A 22,594-nucleotide genomic window follows, 5' to 3' on the forward strand; every position below is an offset into this window, starting at 1 on the left:
ATTTCTATAGAAAATTTTGTCAAAATTTTATTTCTATAGAAACTTTAAACTTAATTATATACGTATTTAATCGGCCTTTTTAGTTTAATATATACCACGTATGGACTATGGGTATATATTACGGTGTTAGGAATTTTTAAGATACCTTGCCATCGGCAAGTGTTACCGCAACCCAAGTAATACGATTGTGGATGACAGTCTTCAGTAGAAGTTTCTACGCAATCCATGGTGGAGGGTACATAAGCTTCGGCCTGGCCGAACTTACGGCCGTATATACTTGTTTTTACATTGTTTTCGCCATTTAGTTCGAATTGTTGCAAATTTGTAGTAAATTTACATATAATGAACATATTTTGTATATTTAGGACTAATGCAACTCCAATAAAAGTTAAACAAAAATTGGTCATAGTCGAGTTCGGGAGCGAGCATCCTAGCTTGGCAAAGAACCATATATGAAGTGCACATGCTAGATCGATATCCAAGAGATTGTGATCAACCAATTACCGTACCATTCCGTGACAACATAACGCTTCTGGATCACCTTGTAAGAATAGTGAATGATGAAGGCTTCCACTGGCGAAAAGTTTTAAGACGGCAGACAATTGTAAAGCGATAGAATTGACGTTGACATGTCACCAAAAATTAGTTTCCATTTGAATGCCTCCTTCGTCAGCCGAAATCGTCCATTGAGCCTGCAAAAAGGTGACTTTCTAACAGTGCACACCATTTCAAATCCATGTACTGACACCAATAACAATGTGCTCTTTTATTCCTTATTTGTCGCCGAATTATTTTATATTCATCTCATCCTCCAATTAGGAAGGAATTCAAGGAATGTAAAAAGAGATATGGGTCCATAAGATATAATGCAATACAATTTACTTTTTACTTTGAAATCTTCAAAAACATGTGTTTTTCTACATTCTATTTTGTGCCGCTAAATTAATTTTGTCATTTAATTTTGTTCTGCTTCGTTTTTTTGCTGTTGGCAATGCTAGAGAAATTGCATCAAATTTCAATCGAATGCTGTGATCCAAACTTTTAATCGTATCGACAATTTTTTCGATACGATTATGAATTCTATATCGAATGCCGTGATTAGCCCCCAGTTCTAGTCAAAACGTATGGTAGTAACCGGTCACTTTAACATGGGTTTATCCGAGACGGGGTAAAGTTACACTTTAGGACACTACTTGGACTCATTCCAAAGGAATGAGACATCTTAGCAGGACTACCGCATATATAGGTTCCCATGAACCAGTCTGGGACAAACTCTTTGGAACCAGTTTCATTTTGAGCATCCGAATTGCACCAGAAAGGAAAAATATTTGCAAAGGAATAACTTGTGTAAAGCCAATAATAGATTACAGAAATCAATAAATCAAACTAGAGTTATGGCCTAATATGGTTCTGTATTAGTTTCGTTAGTTGCAATTTGCACCAATTTCCCACCAATAGCTATGGGTTGATTCGCAGATTGAGTAGAAAGATGAATTTTTTCGTAGAATTTTACCGAAAATCTTCTATAGAAATAAAATGTTGACAAAATCTTCTATAGAAATAAAATTTTGACAACAAAATGTTCTATAGGAATAAAATTTAAAAAAAAATTCTATAGAAATACAATTTCGACAATATTTTCTATAGAAATGAAATTTCGACAAAATTCTCTAAAGAAATAAAATTTTGACATAATTTTCTATAGAAATAAAATTTTGCAAAAACTTTCTATAAAATGTAAGTTTTGAAAAAATTTGATCAAAAACTTGGTAGATTTTTTGGTAAATTTAGCTTAAAATAGTGGTATATAATTTTTGGCACTAGTGACAACCGTGAGCGGTATCCGTATGTTGCCAAAAGGCGACTAGCGATAGACAATACCCCTAGAAAAAAGAACGAAATTTATTTATAGCCGATTTAACTTTTAGCTCACGAAAATTGGTTGATTTTAGTTAAATTTTGCCAAATGTGAAAAAATTTTTATTGATTTAATTTCGTTTTGCTTACTTTAATTAAATTATAAATTTTACATAAACTGTGTCTGTCTTGAACTTAACATAGGTTAGGTTAGGTGGCAGCCCGATATATCAGGCTCACTTAGACTATTCAGTCCATTATGATACCACATTGGTGAACTTCTCTCTTATCACTGAGTGCTGCCCGATTCCATGTTAACCCAGCAAAAAAAATTGGAAGTTGTTCCACAAACATTTCTTTTAAAGCCCATCCCAGAATCCCCCATCGAGTTTTTTCAACTTCCGATGCAGTCCTTTTGGACAAGTATACAAACATTTCTTCTAAAGCGCATCGTGGGATCCCCCAATAATTTTTTTCCACTTCCGATGCAGTCCTTTTGGACAAGTGCACAAACATTTCTTCTAAAGCGCATCTTGGGATCCCCCAATGATTTTTTCCACTTCCGATGCAGTCCTTTTGGACAAGTGCACAAACATTTCTTCTAAAGCGCATCTTGGGATCCCCCAATGATTTTTTTCTACTTCCGATGCAGTCCTTGTGGATAAGTATTAGAAAGAAAGCAATCAGGCCATTTTAAGTGCCAATTTTTTACAATTAAATTTTACAAAAAAATAGAAAACTAATAAAAAAATAAAAACAATAGAAATTAATAAAAAAGTAAAAAAAAAAAAAAATAAATTTCATCCGCGCTGGGATTTGAACCTGTGCCGATTGACTTTTTCGCTTCCATGGAAGTTCTTTTGAGAAGGTTTTGCAAATTACGAGAATTTTTAATTTTTTGTTGATTTTTAATGGAAAAATATATTTATACGAAAACATATGCCGAAAATAAAAACTAAAAACGATGCATGACATAAAAAATATTTTTTTAGAAAAATATTTGATAAAAAAATTGCCGCTGGTGAGATTTGAACCTGCGTTTCTTATTTTTTCGTTCATACTAATAAAGAACATCTTGAGAAGCAATTAAAATGTTATTCCTTGGAGTCGTATTACGATCATATCATAAACATTTGAATTGACCTTTCGACGCTTTATGTTCAATGGCGTTTGTGGCTGAGTGTGCTAAGGCGTTCTGTTATGGTGCCAGCAAACCCAGGTTCAACCCCTGTCGGAGCGAAAAAATTTTTCAAATTGTAAAAATTAGATAATAGGAAAATAATTGTGTAGTAAAAAAACATATGGATGAAAAAAAAGTGAAATTGGTTGAAAAAAAAATTTTTTTTCGCTTTTTAAATTTCTTCATTCAAATTAACTTCTAGGGCACAACTTCTAAAGCAATGCAAAGAATCCAAAAAGGGAGTACTTCCGTCCTATGACAAGCCCATGTAAAATTCATTGGAGATGATCCAAGTTTGCACTACTTCCGGATCACAGATTGGGGATCCAAACTACTTTTTTGTAAGCTCTTTTTTTGCTGGGAAGCTCAATGATAAGGGACCTCCTTTTTATAGCCGAGTCCGAACGGAGTTCCACATTACAGTGAAACCACTTAGAGAAGCTTTGAAACCCTCAGAAATGTCACCAGCATTACTGAGGTGGGATAATCCACCGCTGAAAAACATTTTGGTGTTCGGTCGAAGCAGGAATCGAACCCACGACCTTGTGTATGCAAGGCGGGCATGCTAACCATTGCACCACGCTGGCTCCCGAACTTCACATACTGACATTTAAAAAATTTTTTTCTTCCAAAATATGAAATTTTTTAAACAACAGAAAAAAATATTACTTTTAATAAATAACCCTGGAAATTCATTTTTATTTTTTGTACACTGACATCATCCTTCGTCATTTTGGCTACAACCTTTTTCAAGGCGCTATAAAAAAAGAACTAAAATTTAGTTTATTTTATTATTCAGTTAAATTTTAATTAAAAATAAAATCCATAGAACACTTGAATTGGTAAAATATTAATTTATGATTCCACAAACGACAAACTCCATTTTATGTCGAAAATAAAATCGAGCGTCTTAATTTTGACGAAGGATGGGTGTCCAAAAAATGTAATACTATAAAAAGAAACATTCTTGGCCTTCAATTTAGTTGCAAAGGATTGTATGATTTGTGTGAATACATACGTGTTTATGTCCCTTGAACTCTCAGATCACTTTTTTCTGTGTTACAAAAAGCTTGGCTAACCTAGTATTCTTCCCAACCTAAGGTAAGGGGGGTTTGAAATTAATTTGCTATTTCAAGTTATTCATACGTCGAGTGGTACAGTGTAGTATGGTAAAATTTGCTGATATGAAATAAAAATCAGCTTACGCAGTACATCACACATCAGATGACAAAGAGACACAAATGAAAAATTCATTTAAAAACAACAACAACAAAAAAGCCACAGCAAACATATTTATACGACGCAATACGAATGTACAGCCGATAATATGATTGTAAATCACAACAATAAAACATAAACCACGAATACAAATGCAGAACGCAAAGAGAAAACAGATAGAGATAATAATGGTTGCAAACGAAGGCTTTGTGAGATGGGCTGGTTGATCATAGTGGTCAAAAACTGAAATAAAAAATAAGCATACGCCACGAATGCCACGTTCAGCAATGTGACTATACAGACTGTTGTTAAGATTAATTAAAAAAACTGAATTAGGAACTTGTATTAACAATGAGGGATTTGTTATTATTTATTATCTTTTGTTACTTCTGGAAATTTTATAAACTTGAAACTTCATTCCGAATTCAATACTATGAAATGGACACATACCCATACACGTACATGCATTTACGCCTTCATAAGAATATGGGCATAGCTCTTCGCACACAACATACTCGCCATAATGAAAAAGAACAGAAATAACTTCAAAAAATTTTCAACAACCATACATTTTTTGTCATTGTTATAAAGGTATGTATTTGCTAATTTCTTTTTTGTCATAGGTTTTACGTAAATTCAGTTGGTTTATGTTACCAATGTGCATGTAGTTGTTGTTTTGTTATTGTGAGTTCCTTAATACTTGTTGGTGGCTTATTTTCATTGTTGCTCTTTGTTATTTGATTGTTTGAACCCACAGCCATAACTAACTGTTATTGTGTTAGGCTTGTATTATTGGTATTCGTTCTCTTTCTCTCTATGTGATTATTTTATACAAATACCCCCTCTCACTTTCGCAGTCAATTTAATGTTAACGGTTTACCGATATGCTAGGGCTCATACATACAGCTGTGTTTCCATTTTACTGATGCAAAGAGATGAATGCGATTGTCGAGAGAGAACAAAGTACAAAATTGCTTTGTTAATGCGAGTGGTTGAGAGTGGTGGTGTGTGTTATTAAAACCGGTTGAAGTATTTGTGTATGTGGAATCTATTTTGTTTTGCAAACAAACCAACAGGGTTGCAATATATGGTACTAAAACAGAGTTTTATAAATTGGGAATAATACAGTGATGTTTTTGAAATGGAAGATTATTTGATTTGAATATGAATTTGAATTTATCGAAAAAAAGATTAATTGTAGAATTAAAATAGAATGAAAACAGAAAATTTAGTGAAAATGTAAACACTGTTTATCTGCAAAACACAGCATGAAAATAGCTTAGTGATTTTCTCTTTTAATTTAGAATTGTTCTAAAGCTTTGAAATGCTAGTTCAATCCAAAGCCTCCTCCTTTTGTGAACTCATTTGTAGTGAGGGGTAGTCTATAAAATTATGAATTTAAAACATGTAAGGAAAGTCTAAAGTCGGGCGGGGCCGACTATATTATACCCTGCACCACTTTGTAGATCTAAATTTTCGATACCATATCACATCCGTCAAATGTGTTGTGGCTATATATAAAGGTTTGTCCCAAATACATACATTTAAATATCTCTCGATCTGGACAGAATTTGATAGACTTATACAAAATCTATAGACTCAAAATTTAAGTCGGCTAATGCACTAGGGTGGAACACAATGTTAGTAAAAAAAAATATGGGAAACATTTAAATCTGGAGCAATTTTAAGAAAACTTCGTAAAAGTTTATCTATGATTTATCGCTCGATATATATGCATTAGAAGTTTAGGAAAATTCGAGTCATTTTTACAACTTTTCGACTAAGCAGTGGCGATTTTACAAGGAAAATGTTGGTATTTTGACTATTTTTGTCGAAATCAGAAAAACATATATATGGGAGCTATATCTAAATCTGAACCGATTTCAACCAAATTTGGCACGCATAGCTACAATGCTAATTCTACTCCCTGTGCAAAATTTCAACTAAATCGGAGCAAAAAATTGGCCTCTGTGGTCATATGAGTGTAAATCGGGCGAAAGCTATATATGGGAGCTATATCTAAATCTGAACCGATTTCAACCAAATTTGGCAGGCATAGCTACAATGCTAATTATACTCCCTGTGCAAAATTTCAACTAAATCGGAGCAAACAATTGGCCTCTGTGGTCATTTGAGTGTAAATCGGGCGAAAGCTATATATGGGAGCTATATCTAAATCTGAACCGATTTCAACCAAATTTGACACGCATAGCTATAATGCTAATTCTACTCCCTGTGCAAAATTTCAACTAAATCGGAGCAAAAAATTGGCCTCTGTGGACAAATGAGTGTAAATCGGGTGAAAGCTATATATGGGAGCTATATCTAAATCTGAACCGATTTGGCTGATATTTTGCAAGTTTTTTCGAGACTCATCAAATATTCGGATGTAAGGAATTTGAGGAAGATCGGTTGATATACACGCCAATTATGACCAGATCGGTGAAAAATATATATGGCAGCTATATCTAAATCTGAACCAATTTTTTCCAAAATCAATAGGGATCGTCTTTGAGTCGAAACAGGACCCTATACCAAATTTTAGGACAATCGGACTAAAACTGCGAGCTGTACTTTGCACACAAAAATACATCAACAGACAGACAGACGGACAGACAGACAGACAGACAGACAGACAGACAGACAGACAGACAGACGGACATCGCTAAATCGACTCAGAATTTAATTCTAAGACGATCGGTATACTAAACGATGGGTCTCAGACTTTTCCTTCTTGGCGTTACATACAAATGCACAAACTTATTATACCCTGTACCACAGTAGTGGTGAAGGGTATAAATATGTGATTTTACTCCATAAAACAAAGTTTTCTTTATCCAAACCTTTAAATGTTTGAAAATTTTCATATAAACTAATACGAATTTTTATACGAAAACCGAACCATATGTTTGTAGCATACAAAACAAAGAAAACAAATGTTCGAAAAATGAACATTCCGCGGACGAAAATTTGAAATATAACAAAATATGTCAATGTATTATGCGTTTGTAAATTGTTATGACATTTGACAATGCGACAATTCTTGAATTGCAATCATTTTCAGATTTGATTACAAATGAACTCAACCAATTAAATTTTTTATTGGTTTAAATATTTTATAATTATACATATTTATTTTTTTTTCATTTATTTATTTTATTTATTTTTGATACTTAAAAAATAAATTTAATCAATAACATTTTTATTTGAAAACTCCAACAATTGGATATATAAAAAATTAATACACTTTTGGTCAACTACAAATATAAATATCAGAGAAATACATGTAACGAAAAAATGTTAATGAACCTTTTCTATTATGCTAGATAAACTGGGTTAGTCCTCTAAATTTTCAATTTCAAGGGAAGATTTTTGATAATATTAAATAAAAAAATTATTTGAATAAATTGTGAAAAAATATTTTCATAATACTACAAAATTGTATAAATGAAATGAAAGTAATTTCATCGTTCTATTCTATTAGGGAGAGTTACATTTTTTGGGGCAATTTTTTTTTTAAATAAGCTTACCATGTTTTGTTTACTTTTTTATTGCGAATGACACCTTTTGTGCATTTTTGCACAGTTTGCTGGTTTAAATCATGATCAATAAAATAGTATTTTAAATTCAAATTTTTTTTCAACGTCATAGGGCTTATGATAGCGAATTTTGTGTCGCTCTTACACTATATGTTTGTTTGCCTACAATACGGCCTGGCAAAATTTAGAGCCACATACTTTGACTTGTCCTGAATTATGACACATTTTATCATATTTAGCATATCACAATTTGTGAACAATAAAACTGTAATCTTTTTAGTAGGGCTGTTTTAACACCTCATCTAATATGACGATATGACGTAGATGCAGAAAAGTTATAAAAATAATAATAAAATATATTTGCGAAATTAGATTTAAGTATCTTCCCATCCTCCAAGAAAGATATGTGAAAGTATGTGACGTAAGCAATTGAATAACATTCACTATAGAATGGAAAATATACCAATATAGTCACTCGATTTGGACTTGATTATAGTGGGTCTTGTTGAAAATCTCATCCCATTTCTGGATTGGTACCTCAAATACATGAGTTTTCTTTAAAATTAAGGCTTTTTATCACTGCTTTGGAGTTTAAAGTTTTCTATAAAAATAAAATTTTGACAAAATTTTCTATAGAAATAAAATTTTGACAAAATTTTCTATAGAAATAAAAATTTTTCTATGAAATAAAATGTTGACAAAATTTTCTATAGAAATAAAATTTTGATGCAATTTTTTATAGAAATAAAATTGTGACAAAATTGTCTATAGAAATACAATTTTGAAAAAAGTTTCTATAGAACTAAAATTTTGACAAAATTTTCTATAGAAATAAAATTTTGACAAAATTTTCTAAATAAATAAAAATTTGACAAAATTTTCTATAGAAATAAATTTTTGACAAAATTTTCTATAGAAATAAAACTTTGACAAAATTTTCTATAGAAATACAATTTTGACAGAATTTTCTATAGAAATAAAAATTTTTCTATGAAATAAAATTTTGAGAAAATTTCTATAGAAATAAAATTTTGAAAAAATTTTCTATAGAAATAAAATTTTGAAGAAATTTTTTAAAGAAATACAATTTTGAAAAAAGTTTCTATAGAACTAAAATTTTGACAAAATTCTTTATAGAAATAAAATTTAGACAAAATTTTCTAAATAAATAAAAATTTGACAAAATTTTCTATGGAAATAACATTTTGACAAAATTTTCTATGGAAATACCGTTATGACAAAATTTTCTATAGAAATGAAATTTTGACAAAATTTTCTATAAAAACAAAATTTTCTATAGAAATACAATTTTGAAAAAAGTTTCTATAGAACTAAAATTTTGACAAAATTTTCTATAGAAATAAAATTTTGACAAAATTTTCTAAATAAATAAAAATGTGACAAAAATTTCTATGGAAATACGTTTTGACAAAATTTTCAATAGAAATAAAATTTTGATAAAATTTTCAATAGAAATAAAATTTTCACAAAATTTTCTAAATAAATAAAAATTTGACAAAATTTTCTACGGAAATAACATTTTGACAAAATTTTCTATGGAAATAACGTTTTGACAAAATTTTCTATAGAAATGAAATTTGACAAAATTTTCTATAAAAATAAAATTTTGACAAAATTTTCTACGGAAATAACATTTCGAAAAAATATTCTATGGAAATAAAATTTTGACAAAATTTTCTATAGAAATAAAATTTTGACAAAATTTTCTTTAAAAATGAAATTTTGACAAAATTTTCTATAGAAATAAAATTTTAACCAAATCTTCTATAGAAATAACATTTTGACAAAATTTTCTATAGAAATAAAAATTTTTCTACGGATATAAAATTTTGAAAAAATGTTCTATAGAAATAAAAATTTGACGAAATTTTTTATAGAAATAAAATTTTCACAAAATTTTCTAAATAAATAAAAATTTGACAAAATTTTCTATGGAAATAACACTTTCCCAAAATTTTCTACGGAAATAACATTTTGACAAAATTTTCTATAGAAATGAAATTTTGACAAAATTTTCTATAAAAATAAAATTGTGACAAAATTTTCTATAGAAATACAATTTTGAAAAAAAAGTTTCTATAGAACTAAAATTTTGACAAAATTTTCTATAGAAATAAAATTTTCACAAAATTTTCTAAATAAATAAAAATTTGACAAAATTTTCTACGGAAATAGCATTTTGACAAAATCTTCTACGGAAATAACATTTTGACAAAACTTTCTATAGAAATGAAATTTTGACAAAATTTTCTATAGAAATAAAAATTTTTCTATGAAATAAAATTTCGAAAAAATTTCTATAGAAATAAAATTTTGAAAAAACTTTCTATAGAAATAAAATTTTGAAGAAATTTTTTAAAGAAATAAAATTTTGACAAAATTTTTTATAGAAATACAATTTTGAAAAAAGTTTCTATAGAACTACAATTTTGACAAAATTTTCGATAGAAATAAAATTTTGACAAAATTTTCTAAATAAATAAAAATTTGACAAAATTTTCTATGGAAATAACGTTCTGACAAAATTTTCTATAGAAATGAAATTTTGACATAATTTTCTATAAAAACAAAATCTTGACAAAATTTTTTATAGAAATAAAATTTTGACAAAATTTTCTATAGAACTAAAATTTTGACAAAATTTTCTATAGAACTAAAATTTTGACAAAATTTTCTAAATAAATAAAAATTTGACAAAATTTTCTACGGAAATAACATTTTGACAAAATTTTGTATGGAAATAACGTTTTGACACAATTTTCTATAGAAATGAAATTTGAAAAAATTTTCTATAACAATAAAATTTTGACAAAATTTTCTACGGAAATAACATTTCGACAAAATTTTCTATGGAAATAAAATTTTGACAAAATTTTCTATGGAAATAAAATTTTGACAAAATTTTCTATAAAAATGAAACTTTGACAAAATTTTCTATAGAAATAAAATTTTAACCAAATTTTCTATAGAAATAAAATTTTGACAAAATTTTCTATAGAAATAAAAATTTTTCTATGGAAATAAAATTTTGAAAAAATGATCTATAGAAATAAAATTTTGACGAAATTTTTTATAGAAATAAAATGTTGGCAAAATTTTGTATAGAACTAACATTTTGACAAAATTTTCTATAGAAATAAAATTTTCACGAAATTTTCTAAATAAATAAAAATTTGACAAAATTTTCTACGGAAATAACATTTTGACAAAATTTTCTACGGAAATAACATTTTGACAAAATTTCCTATAGAAATGAAATTTTGACAAAATTTTCTATAAAAAAAAAATTGTGACAAAATTTTCTATAGAAATACAATTTTGAAAAAACTTTCTATAGAACTAAAATTTTGACAAAATTTTCAATAGAAATAAAATTTTCACAAAATTTTCTAAATAAATAAAAATTTGACAAAATTTTCTACGGAAATAACATTTTGACAAAATTTTCTATAGAAATGAAATTTTGACAAAATTTTCTACGGAAATAACATTTTGGCAAAATTTTCTATAGAAATAAAAATGTTTCTATGGAAATAAACTTTTGACAAAATTTTCTATAGAAATGAAATTTTGACAAAGTTTTCTATAGAAATATAATTTTAACAAAATTTTCTATAGAAATAAAATTTTGACAAAATGTTCTATAGAAATAAAATTTTGACAAAATTTTCTATAGAAATAAAATTTTGACAAGATTTTCTATAGAAATAAAATTTTGACAAAATTTTCTATAGAAATAAAATTTTGACAAAATTTTCTATAGAAATAAAATTTTGACAAGATTTTCTATAGAAATAAAATTTTGACAAAATTTTCTATGGAAATAAAATTTTGACAAAATGTTCTATAGAAATAAAATTTTGACAAAATTTTCTATAGAAATAAAATTTTGACAAAATTTTCTGCAGAAATGAAATTTTGACAAAATTTTCTATAGAAATAAAATTTTGACAAAATTTTCTATAGAAATAACAATTTTTCTATGGAAATGAAATGTTGACAAAATTTTCTATAAAAATAAATTTTTGACAAAATTTTCTATGGAAATAAAATTTTGACAAAATTTTCTGTAGAAATAAAATTTTGACAAAATTTTCTATAGAAATAAAACTTTGACAAAATTTTCTATATAAATAAAATTTTGACAAAATTTTTTATAAATTCAATATCTTTAAAAATTGGGTTTAGGGTATGTAAAAATCAGCCTGACTGCACTTTTGGCCCGATATACTTTTGTTGTTTTTACATTTTTCAATTTGTCTTAGATTTTATGACGACCAACTTTTTGAGGAAATACTCATATGACAGTATTAACAAATTGCCTAAAAGTTTATATGACATGGAAATGATAACACAACGAAACATAAGGAAATTACTTATAAATGCCCCTGGGAAAAATACGAAGGAAAAAATCCAATGACTTTTAGAGGTTTTTATGGCCATATTGAACTTGAGTCATATAAAATTGTTCATATCGTAGTCACAAAGGGAACCGGCAATTTGCATAGCTCAATTTTATAGCTAAACAAAATGACAATGACCATAATTGGTTCGTCGTGGGAGTTCCCTACATTCTTTGATAGATTTCTTGGGGAAAAAAGTAAAAAAGTTTAATGGCCTTTGTTTTTTGTCTTTGCAAGCAGAATAAGAAGAATATGGCCGTTTTTATACCCGCCATCATGGGATGGCTAACTTCAAGCTATCGTCTTGAAACTTGGCACATGTAGTTGTTATTGATGAAGGTCGGATGGTATGGCAATTGGACCATATCGGACCATTTTTAGATATAGCCGGAAGAGTAAATTTCATACGATCCGGTTGAATTTTGGTCTATATGGATCCATAATTATATATAGCCCCCATACATCGATCTTCAGAATTGATTTCCTGCTCTTCTCAATATCCTTTAGAAGATGCTACTAAATCTATTCTATCAGTGTATGATAGAAGGTAGAAGAAATTATTGTTTCAGCATGAAGCCGATAGTAAAGTTATGCGTAACATTCAAATTCTAATTAAGTTATGTAAATTCTATAAAATCTATTATTTTGTTAAACAATATTGAGTATTTAATTAGTCCAATTATCTACTAAATGGCTAAGCAATAAATGCCAAATTCTATTTGCATAGACATACACACACAGATTTTGACCATTTGATTTTTAATTCAATAGACCGAAATTTCCAATTCCAATCCGAAGGATCAACAAAACAAAGGACTGGGTGATTGGATGCTTCGCCAGACGAGTAGGTTATCAATTGCATAAGAGGGTAATTTATTGTGCATAATGCTGATACTGATGATGATGATGATGATTTAGATTTTAAATGACATTTTGATTAATACTAATTCGATTATATTGAATGAAAATTTGTATATGAATATTATTACTTGTGTGTATGTGTATAATAGCTACGATTTATATTTTGAGTATGCTGTAATGGAATAACGATTTTGTTGTTTCATGGTAGATTGTATTTCTAGGAATAGGAATCGAAAAATCGATGGGATGATTTCTGAAAATATTCAATTTCGAAAATGTCGATACAAAGGTTTTTGAAAAAAAAATCCTAAAATGTAGATGCAGTAAAACTTTTACCCTCAAATCAATTATTTGCAAAGTCCATAAGAAAACATTTACTTCCGATTACAGGACCACAGTACAATCATACAGGCAGAAGAACGTGTTATAACGGAATATGTTAATTGGCTCGGAAATTACACAAAACGGGAACATTTCCACAGATCGCCAGAGGTCAATGAAGGAAATAGCAGACATTCCTTTGCGAAGCGGATTTGTTTTAGCAATTATGAACCCATTTGTTGTTTTCATTGTTGGATAGAACTTTATAAAAAAGGATGCTTATGTGCTTCAGTTTAAAATTTGTAGAATCCACAATTTGAAATTTGGAAAAATACCAAATTTTTACCAATTTTTTTTTTTGGAAATGATACCTGAATTATTTCTGTTGCAACATATTCGTCTAGACTTTTCGTAATATTTGCTTGTTTCTTATAACAGAAGTATATGTTTTAATCTTTATATCGGTCATTTTGATCAAGTAGTGTATACCAAAATCGGCAATTTTCGAAAGGATTTTTTTTATTTTATTTTCGCAGTAAATCAAAGTAAAACTCCGACTTCTGGACCCATATATAATACTGACAAAGTACTGTGTTACTGAACTTTATTGCTCCAAAAAACCAGAGTTTTAAAATTAGTAATATAGTCAAGTGGATTTCGATTAAATTCTGCCTGACACGATGCAACCAAAAATGGTCGATTTTTTACTGTTTGGTAAATTGGTAAAATTTTTGATGTTTTGGTAGATTTTGTAAAATATTCCTCTCCTATTGAAATAGAATTTTGACCACATTTTCTATAGAAATCAAATGTTGACCACATTTTCTAAAGAAATAAAATTTTGACAAAATTTTCTATAGAAATAAAATTTGGAGAAAATTTTCTATAGAAATAACATTTTGACAAAATTTTCTATAAAAATGAAATTTGGAGACAATTTTATATAGAAATAACATTTTGACAAAACATTTTGAAAAAAAAAATTGGAGAAAATTTTCTATAGAAATAACATTTTGACAAAAATTTCTATAGAAATAAAATTTTGACAAAATTTTCTACAGGAAAAAAAATGACAAAATTTTCTATCGAAATAAAATTTTAAGAAAATTTTCTGTAGAAATAAAATTTTGACAAAATTTTCTGTAGAAATAAAATGTTGACAAAATTTTCTATAGAAATAAGATTTTGACAAAATTTCCTATAGAAATAAATTTTGAAAAAATTTCTTTTGGAATAAAAATAAGCAAAAGTTTTCTATAGAAATAAAATTTTGAGAAAATATTCTATAAAAATAAAATTTTGAGAAATTTTTTTATTAAAATAAAATGTTGACAAAATTTTCTATAGAAATAAAGTTTTGAGAAAACTTTCTATAAAAACAACATTTTGACAAAATTTTATATAGAAATAAGAAAATTTTCTATAGAAATAACATTTTGACAAAAATTTCTATTGAAATAAAATTTTGAAATAAAAAATTTTGAAATGCAAAATTTAGAAATGCAATTTCGACAAAATTTTCTTTAGAAATAAAATTTTGAGAAATAAAATCGTGACAAAATTTACTGTAGAAATAAAATTTTGACAAATTTTCTATAGAAATAAATTTTGAGAAAATTTTCTATAGAAATAAAATTTTGAGAAAATTTTTTATCAAAATAAAATTTTAACGAAATTTTATATAGAAATAAAACGTTAACAAAATTTTCTATAGAAATAAATTTTTGAGAAAATTTTCTATAAATATAACATTTTAAGAAAATTTTCTTTAGAAAAATTTTCTATAGAAATAAAATTTTGAGAAAATTTTCTATAGCAATACAATTTCGAAAAAAATTTCTTTTGGAATAAAAATAAGCAAAAATTTTCTATAGAAATAAAATTTTGAGAAAATTTTCTATAAAAATAAAATTTTGAGAAAATTTTCTATAAAATTAAATTTTGAGAAAATTTTTTATCAAAATAAAATTTTAACGAAATTTTATATAGAAATAAAACGTTGACAAAATTTTCTATAGAAATAAAGTTTTGAGAAAAATTTCTATAAATATAACATTTTAAGAAACTTTTCTTTAGAAAAATTTTTTATAGAAATAAAATTTTGACATAATTTTCTATGAAAACAAAATTTTGACGAAATTTTCTATAGGAAAAAATTTGACAAAATTTTCTACAGAAATAAAATTTTGACAAAATTTTCTATAGAATTAAAATTTTGACAAAATTTTCTATGAAAATAAAATTTTTACGAAATTTTCTATAAGAAAAAAAATTTTGACAGAATTTTCTATAGAAATAAATTTTGAGAAAATTTTCTATAGAAATAAAATTTTGAGAACATTTTCTATAGAAATAAAATTTGGAGAAAATGTTCTATAGAAATAAAATTTTGAAAAAATTTCTTTTGGAATAAAAATAAGCAAACATTTTCTATAGAAATAAAATTTTGAGTAAAATTTCTATAAAAATAAAATTTTGGGAAAATTTTTTATAAAAATAAAATTATGAGAAAATTTTTTTATCAAAATAAAATTTTAACGAAATTTTCTATAGAAATAAAATGTTGACAAAATTTTCTATAGAAATAAAGTGTCGAGAAAATTTTCTATAAATATAACATTTTAAGAAAATTTTCTTTAAAATAGAAATAAAATTTTGACGAAATTTTGTATAGGAAAACAAATTTGACAAAATTTTCTACAGAAATAAAATTTTGAGAAAATTTTCTATAAAAATAAAATTTTGAGAAAAATTTTCATCAAAATAAAATTTTAACGAAATTTTCTATAGAAATAAAATGTTGACAAAATTTTCTATAGAAATAAGATTTTGACAAAATTTTCTATAGAAATAAATTTTGAAAAAAAATTCTTTTGGAATAAAAATAAGCAAAAGTTTTGTATAGAAATAACATTTTGAGAAAATATTCTATAAAAATAAAATTTTGAGAAAATTTTTTATCAAAATAAAATGTTGACAAATTTTTCTATAGAAATAAAATGTTGACAAAATTTTCTATAGAAATAAAGTCTTGAAAAAACTTTCTATAACAACAACATTTTGACAAAATTTTATATAGAAATACGAAAATTTTCTATAGAAATAATATTCTGACAAACATTTCTATAGAAATAAAATTTTGAACTGCAAAATTTAGAAATGCCATGTCGACAAAATTTTCTTTAGAAATACAATTTTGAGAAAATTTTCTTTAGAAATAAAATCGTGACAAAATTTACTGTATAAATAAAATTTTGACAAATTTTCTATAGAAATAAATTTGGAAAAAATTTTCTATAGAAATAAAATTTTGAGAACATTTTCTATAGAAATAAAATTTTGAGAAAATTTTCTATAGAAATAAAATTTCGAAAAAAATTTCTTTTGGAATAAAAATAAGCAAAAATTTTTTATAGAAATAAAATTTTGAGAAAATTTTCTATAAAAATAAAATTTTAAGAAAATTTTCTATAAAAATAAAATTTTGAGAAAATTTTTTATCAAAATAAAATTTTAACGAAATTTTCTATAGAAATAAAATGTAGACAAAATTTTTTATAGAAATAAAGTTTTGAGAAAATTTTGTATAAATATAACATTTTAAGAAAATTTTCTTTAGAAAAATTTTCTATAGAAATAAAATTTTGACAAAATTTTCTATGAAAACAAAATTTTGACGAAATTTTCTATAGGAAAAAAATTTGACAAAATTTTCTACAGAAATAAAATTTTGACAAAATTTTCTATAGAAATAAATTTTGAAAAAATTTTCTATAGAAATAAAATTTTGAGAACATTTTCTATAGAAATAAAATTTTGAGAAAATTTTCTATAGAAATAAAATTTCGAAAAAATTTCTTTTGGAATAAAAATAAGCAAAAATTTTCTATAGAAATAAAATTTTGAGAAAATTTTCTATAAAAATAAAATTTTGAGAAAATTTTTTTATCAAAATAAAATTTTTACAAAATTTTCTATAGAAATAAAATGTTGACAAAATTTTCTATAGAAATAAAGTTTTGGGAAAATTTTCTATAAATATAACATTTTTAGAAAATTTTCTTTAGAAATAAAATTTTGAGAAAATTTTATATAGAAATAAGATTTGGACTTAATTTTAGATAAATCAATACTATATATTGTAATATTAGTTTTATTAATATTTTAATTTTAGTTTTAGGTCATCCTATCAAAGTGTCCCTTTGTCTCCCTTTTTGTAGAAGTAGTAACATTCTCTTGTTGGTGCAAGCTAAGTATATTTAAAATGTTGCAATTCAAGGGATATTTATACACCCATAAAATAATAAATAGAATTCTGAAAAAGATTAATAAAACTTTTTTCTCGCAGAAACAAAATGTGTTATAATAACCACAACAATTTGATCAAACACTTAAAAATATGTTTTTTTTTAATTTGTACGTTTTTAACAGTAACATTTTTTTCAAATTTTGGTAGATTATATTTGGCTTGAGTGGAAACGTGGATGCAACACTGCCAGTATCACGGTATCGGTATCATGTCAAGATCAAGGATTGGCTACATAGACCCGCTTTATCTGGAATTCAAAGCTATGTCAAATATGGTTTATATCGGCCCATGTTTTGATATTGCCCCCTTTCTTATGTACAGATCACCCGATCTGATTTTATGAGAGCTTAGAAGCCGCATTTTTTACCCGACATTTGGAAAAGTATTTTTAGGTCACGTATACTTAATATGATTTGTGTTGGGCCCGACCGAACCATAGACCTTCCCTTGTGTCTTTATAGATGATTTAGAAAAGATGAAAAAGATATTACCCCCAACTCTTAAATATCGAAATGTTTTCTCTACCCGATCTAATCCATGTCTCATAAATTAAATGGCCTCCTTTATGTTCGCTGAATAAAAGAATAGGGTGTACTAAATTCAATTTTAAGCCCTCTATCAACGGGCCCTGTTTTCACTTTATGCTATAGTTTTTGTTTGCTTTACTTTTACTTACATGAATTTTTCCATTGTTGAAATTTGTGATATAAAAAGCAGACACATATAAAAAATATCACAGAAACAATCAGTAAGGTCAGTATCACGCCAATCCATATGTCACTGACCACACGTGAATATTCGGCCTCATCCAGGCCATGGGCATAGGTAATATGAGGAGGACCGGCACGACTAGCAGCTATGGGATCACCCAGCAAATCCAAATCCACTGAAGCTCCACCACTACCTAAAGATATTTCGAATTCTTTATGATCCACCGAAATATTGCCGAAAGTTGGATCGACACCCACAGCCAATTGTTCTAATTTGTTAATTAGCACTGTATAGTTTTGTAATAAATCCAAGTCGAAAGTATCGTTAATTAGAGAGGCGGCAGTGGAGGTGACATTGGCCAGAGTAGAATTGCTGACGGCAGTGGTGAGGTTGGTTAATATTTGCATATCTGACATGGTTGAAATGTATTCTCTGTCTTTCTCTATCTCTCTTTCTCACTGTCACACACTTTGTTTACTTATTTGTATTTATTTTTATTGTAAGTTAATTGTATTAAAATGTTTAAGATTTGTTGTTTGATTTATAAATACAAATATTTGTTGTCTAGTAGTGTAAAATTTTTAAATATATATTTTTTTATTATTTTTTAGTTTCGAATTCACTGTCTTTAATGGCCCGTTGTCATTTTGTGACTGAAATTCTTTTTGCAAAAATTCCCTTTTGTTGATCTTAGATTTTTCCACGTTGCAGGTGTAAAGTGTATTTGTATATTATTTATTAATATTTTTTGTATTTTTTACTTTATTATGGAGATCCAGTCTTTTTAATTTTCATGTATAAATTTTTACGCTGTTACCTTTCAGTTGAGTGTTGTTGTTTTTGGTTTTAATATTCCTAGAGTTTTTTTATTATATTTTCATTAGCATCTGTTAGCATAGAAATGCTAATTAATTGTGTGTATATGTGCATATTTTTTTATATTAAAAAAATATTGTTTATATATCTGAGGTTATGTTTAATTTTCAAAGTAACACGAATCAATGTTCTGCTACATGTATTATTAATACAAAAAAAATAATAATATGAAACAAATATTTTCATAGAAACTGCATGAGCCTCTGAATAATTTAAAATTATATATATTTTAAAAGTAGATTTTTACTAAATATTAATAAATAAATAATAAAAATATTACAATTAAAGTCGATTATAATTTTTTCGAATACAATGTATTTTTGGTTTTATTTTTTTTTTTTTTCAAATATTTTCCCAAAATATATGATAAACAAGGAATGTTCCTGTTAAATAAAGTTTCTTTAATCGGCTCGTGGGCTCCGAAAACTATGCTATAAAATATAATCTGTTTGCGTTGCTTGTGCGTTGATGGTCATAGCGATAACTATCTGTTGATGACAATAGCAGCTACCTAGCCTAGTGGATAGTGCGTTGGCTTACAAACTATACGGTCCGCGATTCGATTCTCCGTTCAGGCGAAAGGCAAAATTAAGAAAAAATATAAAATCGAATAATTTCTTCTACATTGTTTGCATTACAGAAAAAGGTGCTAAGAACTAAAATACCTAGTGGAAGTGAGAAAGATGTGGGAGAAGATGCAATTAGCTCGGATTTTTTTGAGTTAGTCTTTATGAAATTAATTTTATATCCTCTAAAATAATAAATGTTTATCACAAAAGGGAAACGATCTTTGTTTGTCTAAAATTTCGTTTGGTAGGAAGGAACTATTTTTATACCCACCACCATAGAATGGTGATGAGGGCATAATACGTTTGTCATTCCGTGTGTTTTGGTATAGCCCCCATATAGACCGATATCCCAATTTTGCTTCTTGGGCGTCTAGAAACTGTATTTTCCATCCGATTTGAGGTACTTGAGGACCATAAAAAGGTGTGCCAAAAATGGTCCGTATCGGTCCATGTTTTGGTATAGCCCCCATATAGACCGATATCCCAATTTTGCTTCTTGGGCGTCTAGAAACTATATTTTTCATCCGATTTGCCTGAAATTGAAAATCTAGAGGTATTTTAGGACCATAAAGAGGTGTGTCGAAAATGGTCAGTATCGATCTCCCGATTTTGCTTCGTGGGCTTCTAGAATCGGTATTTACTATCCGATTTACCTGAAATTGGAAATCTAGAGGTATTTTGAGACCATAAAGAGGTGTGTCGAAAATGATCCGTATCGGTCGATGGTTTGGTATAGCCCCCAAATAGACCAATCTCCCGATTTTGCTTCTTGGGCGTCTAGAAACTGTATTTTCTATCCGATTTGCCTGAAATTGAAAATCTAGAGGTAGTTAAGGGCCATAGAGAGGTGTGTCGTATCTGTCAATGTTTTGGTATAGTCGCCATATAGACCGATCTCCCGATTTTTATTCTTGGACTTCTATAAATTGTATTTATTACCCGATTTGCCTGAAATTGGAAATCTAGAGGTATTTTGGGACCCCAAATATGTGTGCCGAAATTGGTGTATCGGTCCATTTTTTGGTATAACCCCCATATAGAGCGACTTCTCGATTTTACTTCTTGGGCGTCTAGAGACTACATTTTCTAGCCAATAATTTGCTTGAAGCTTAAGACCCTAGCAGTCATAGCTTACAATTATATTTATAATTTTATTGTAAATGTAATTAATTGATAAATAAATAAATAAATAAATATATACTTTATATAGTCGGAAATCGACATTTGGATGTGTTACACATGGAATGACAAACTTATTATACCCCCATCACCATTCTATGGTGGTTGGTATAAAAATATTATAAAGTTAATTTTTAATTTAGTTGAAGGTTACTCTCTCTCTCTCTCTCTCTTTTTTCCCTAATCCCTCCTTTTCGGAGATTAAATTTCTCGGATTTGCTTGATTTTTTTGATGAGTGGTTTCGCCTAAAAAGGGATGAGAAGTGAGTCTCTCTCCTTGCTTGACTTTTTTTTTAAGAATACTTATTATAAATTCTTTGAGTTGTTTACATTTTATTAGAGATACAAAACTCAAAAATCGAAATTTCTACTTTTTATCAAAAACGATCAAAGCTGAATTTTTGTAATCTTCAAAATCGAACTATAGCAAAAAAGTCGAATTTTAATTGGAAGAATAAAAAATTCATCAATGACAATAAAAAACTAAAAATAAAAAAGATTTCCATTTATTAGTAATTGCTTACCAAATATGATCTAAATTTTTATGGTAAATTCTTAAATTAAAATTTTCCCTTTTATAATTAATAAATAAAATGTATGCACTTCTTTTACAAAATTATGACAGACACACATATACAAAGGAATCAATAACTGTCATCGCAATCCATTACTCGCAATAAAAAAATAATTAATACATATTTTTTTATGATTGCAAAAAAATTATATATCACTGTTAATCAATGTTTCATCATGTGCATAAAAATGCATGCATGTGATGTAGGTTTTTGTTATCGTTGGCTTTTATGTGTTTGTTTGTTATTGTTGTTATTTTGTTGTTTTTACAGCATTGCCAACTCATGAGTCAACTCATGGTTTGAGGTAACACCTTAAAGGCAACAACAATAAAAACAACAACAGTATTTACAAACCTATGGCAAGTGTTCGAATATAGATCATAGATAGATATTGATAAAGACTAAAGATTAAAAATGGGTCAAAGAACCCAGGGCGATTGGCCAAATTCTAGAGTTAAATACAATGTTATCTGGTGAGAAGCACATGTATTTCTATACATTGAATTAAAAAAAAACCAAAAACTTTTTATTTTTATGCGAAACACAGGAAAAAAAATCGAACGGTACACTGCATCAATAGAAAGCCTTAGTGCACCTAGAAAAAGTGAATTTTAACAAAAATATTTTACTAATTGCAACGTGTCACAAATGAGTTCATAATTTTTGTCAAATTGATGAAAATTTATTAAAAATAATTTTTTTTCTGTTGTTTAAGAAAATTTCATATATTGAAAGACAAGATAGGAGTTGAAAATTGTGAAAATGACATTATAGCCTTATATGGAGTTCAAGACAGACATTATTTAAGGAAAACTTTCTCATTTCATAAACTTATGAACGCAATTTAAGTAAACTAAATTTTGTTTAATTGTGTACTTTATTTGTATGCAATTTTTTTCTCATTTTTAGTTCATGTTATTAGCAAAAATTAATTAAAAAAGGATTTTTTTCTAATATAAACTAATTTTCATGAAC

At 27.0% G+C, this 22,594-nt stretch overlaps 1 protein-coding gene across 5 annotated transcripts in view; it reads right to left on the reverse strand.

Annotated features, from left to right (window-relative positions):
• Positions 1-22,594, reverse strand: part of comm3 — a 207,000-nt gene that overhangs the window by 47,947 nt on the left and 136,459 nt on the right. For 2 of the 5 annotated variants that reach the window (XM_075303544.1, XM_075303545.1), the window contains exon 2: positions 18,386-19,275. The exons of 1 other annotated variant lie outside the window; for it this stretch is intronic. In XM_075303544.1, the coding sequence (XP_075159659.1) occupies positions 18,386-18,836 (451 nt within the window). In that variant the 5' untranslated portion in view covers positions 18,837-19,275. Of the gene's footprint in view, positions 1-18,385; positions 19,430-22,594 lie in introns of all 5 variants that reach the window. 2 more of the 5 variants (XM_075303543.1, XM_075303542.1) reach the window with 2 other exon arrangements.

This window comes from Haematobia irritans, chromosome 4 (assembly GCF_050003625.1).
Source record: "Haematobia irritans isolate KBUSLIRL chromosome 4, ASM5000362v1, whole genome shotgun sequence".
Taxonomy (NCBI): domain Eukaryota; kingdom Metazoa; phylum Arthropoda; class Insecta; order Diptera; family Muscidae; genus Haematobia; species Haematobia irritans.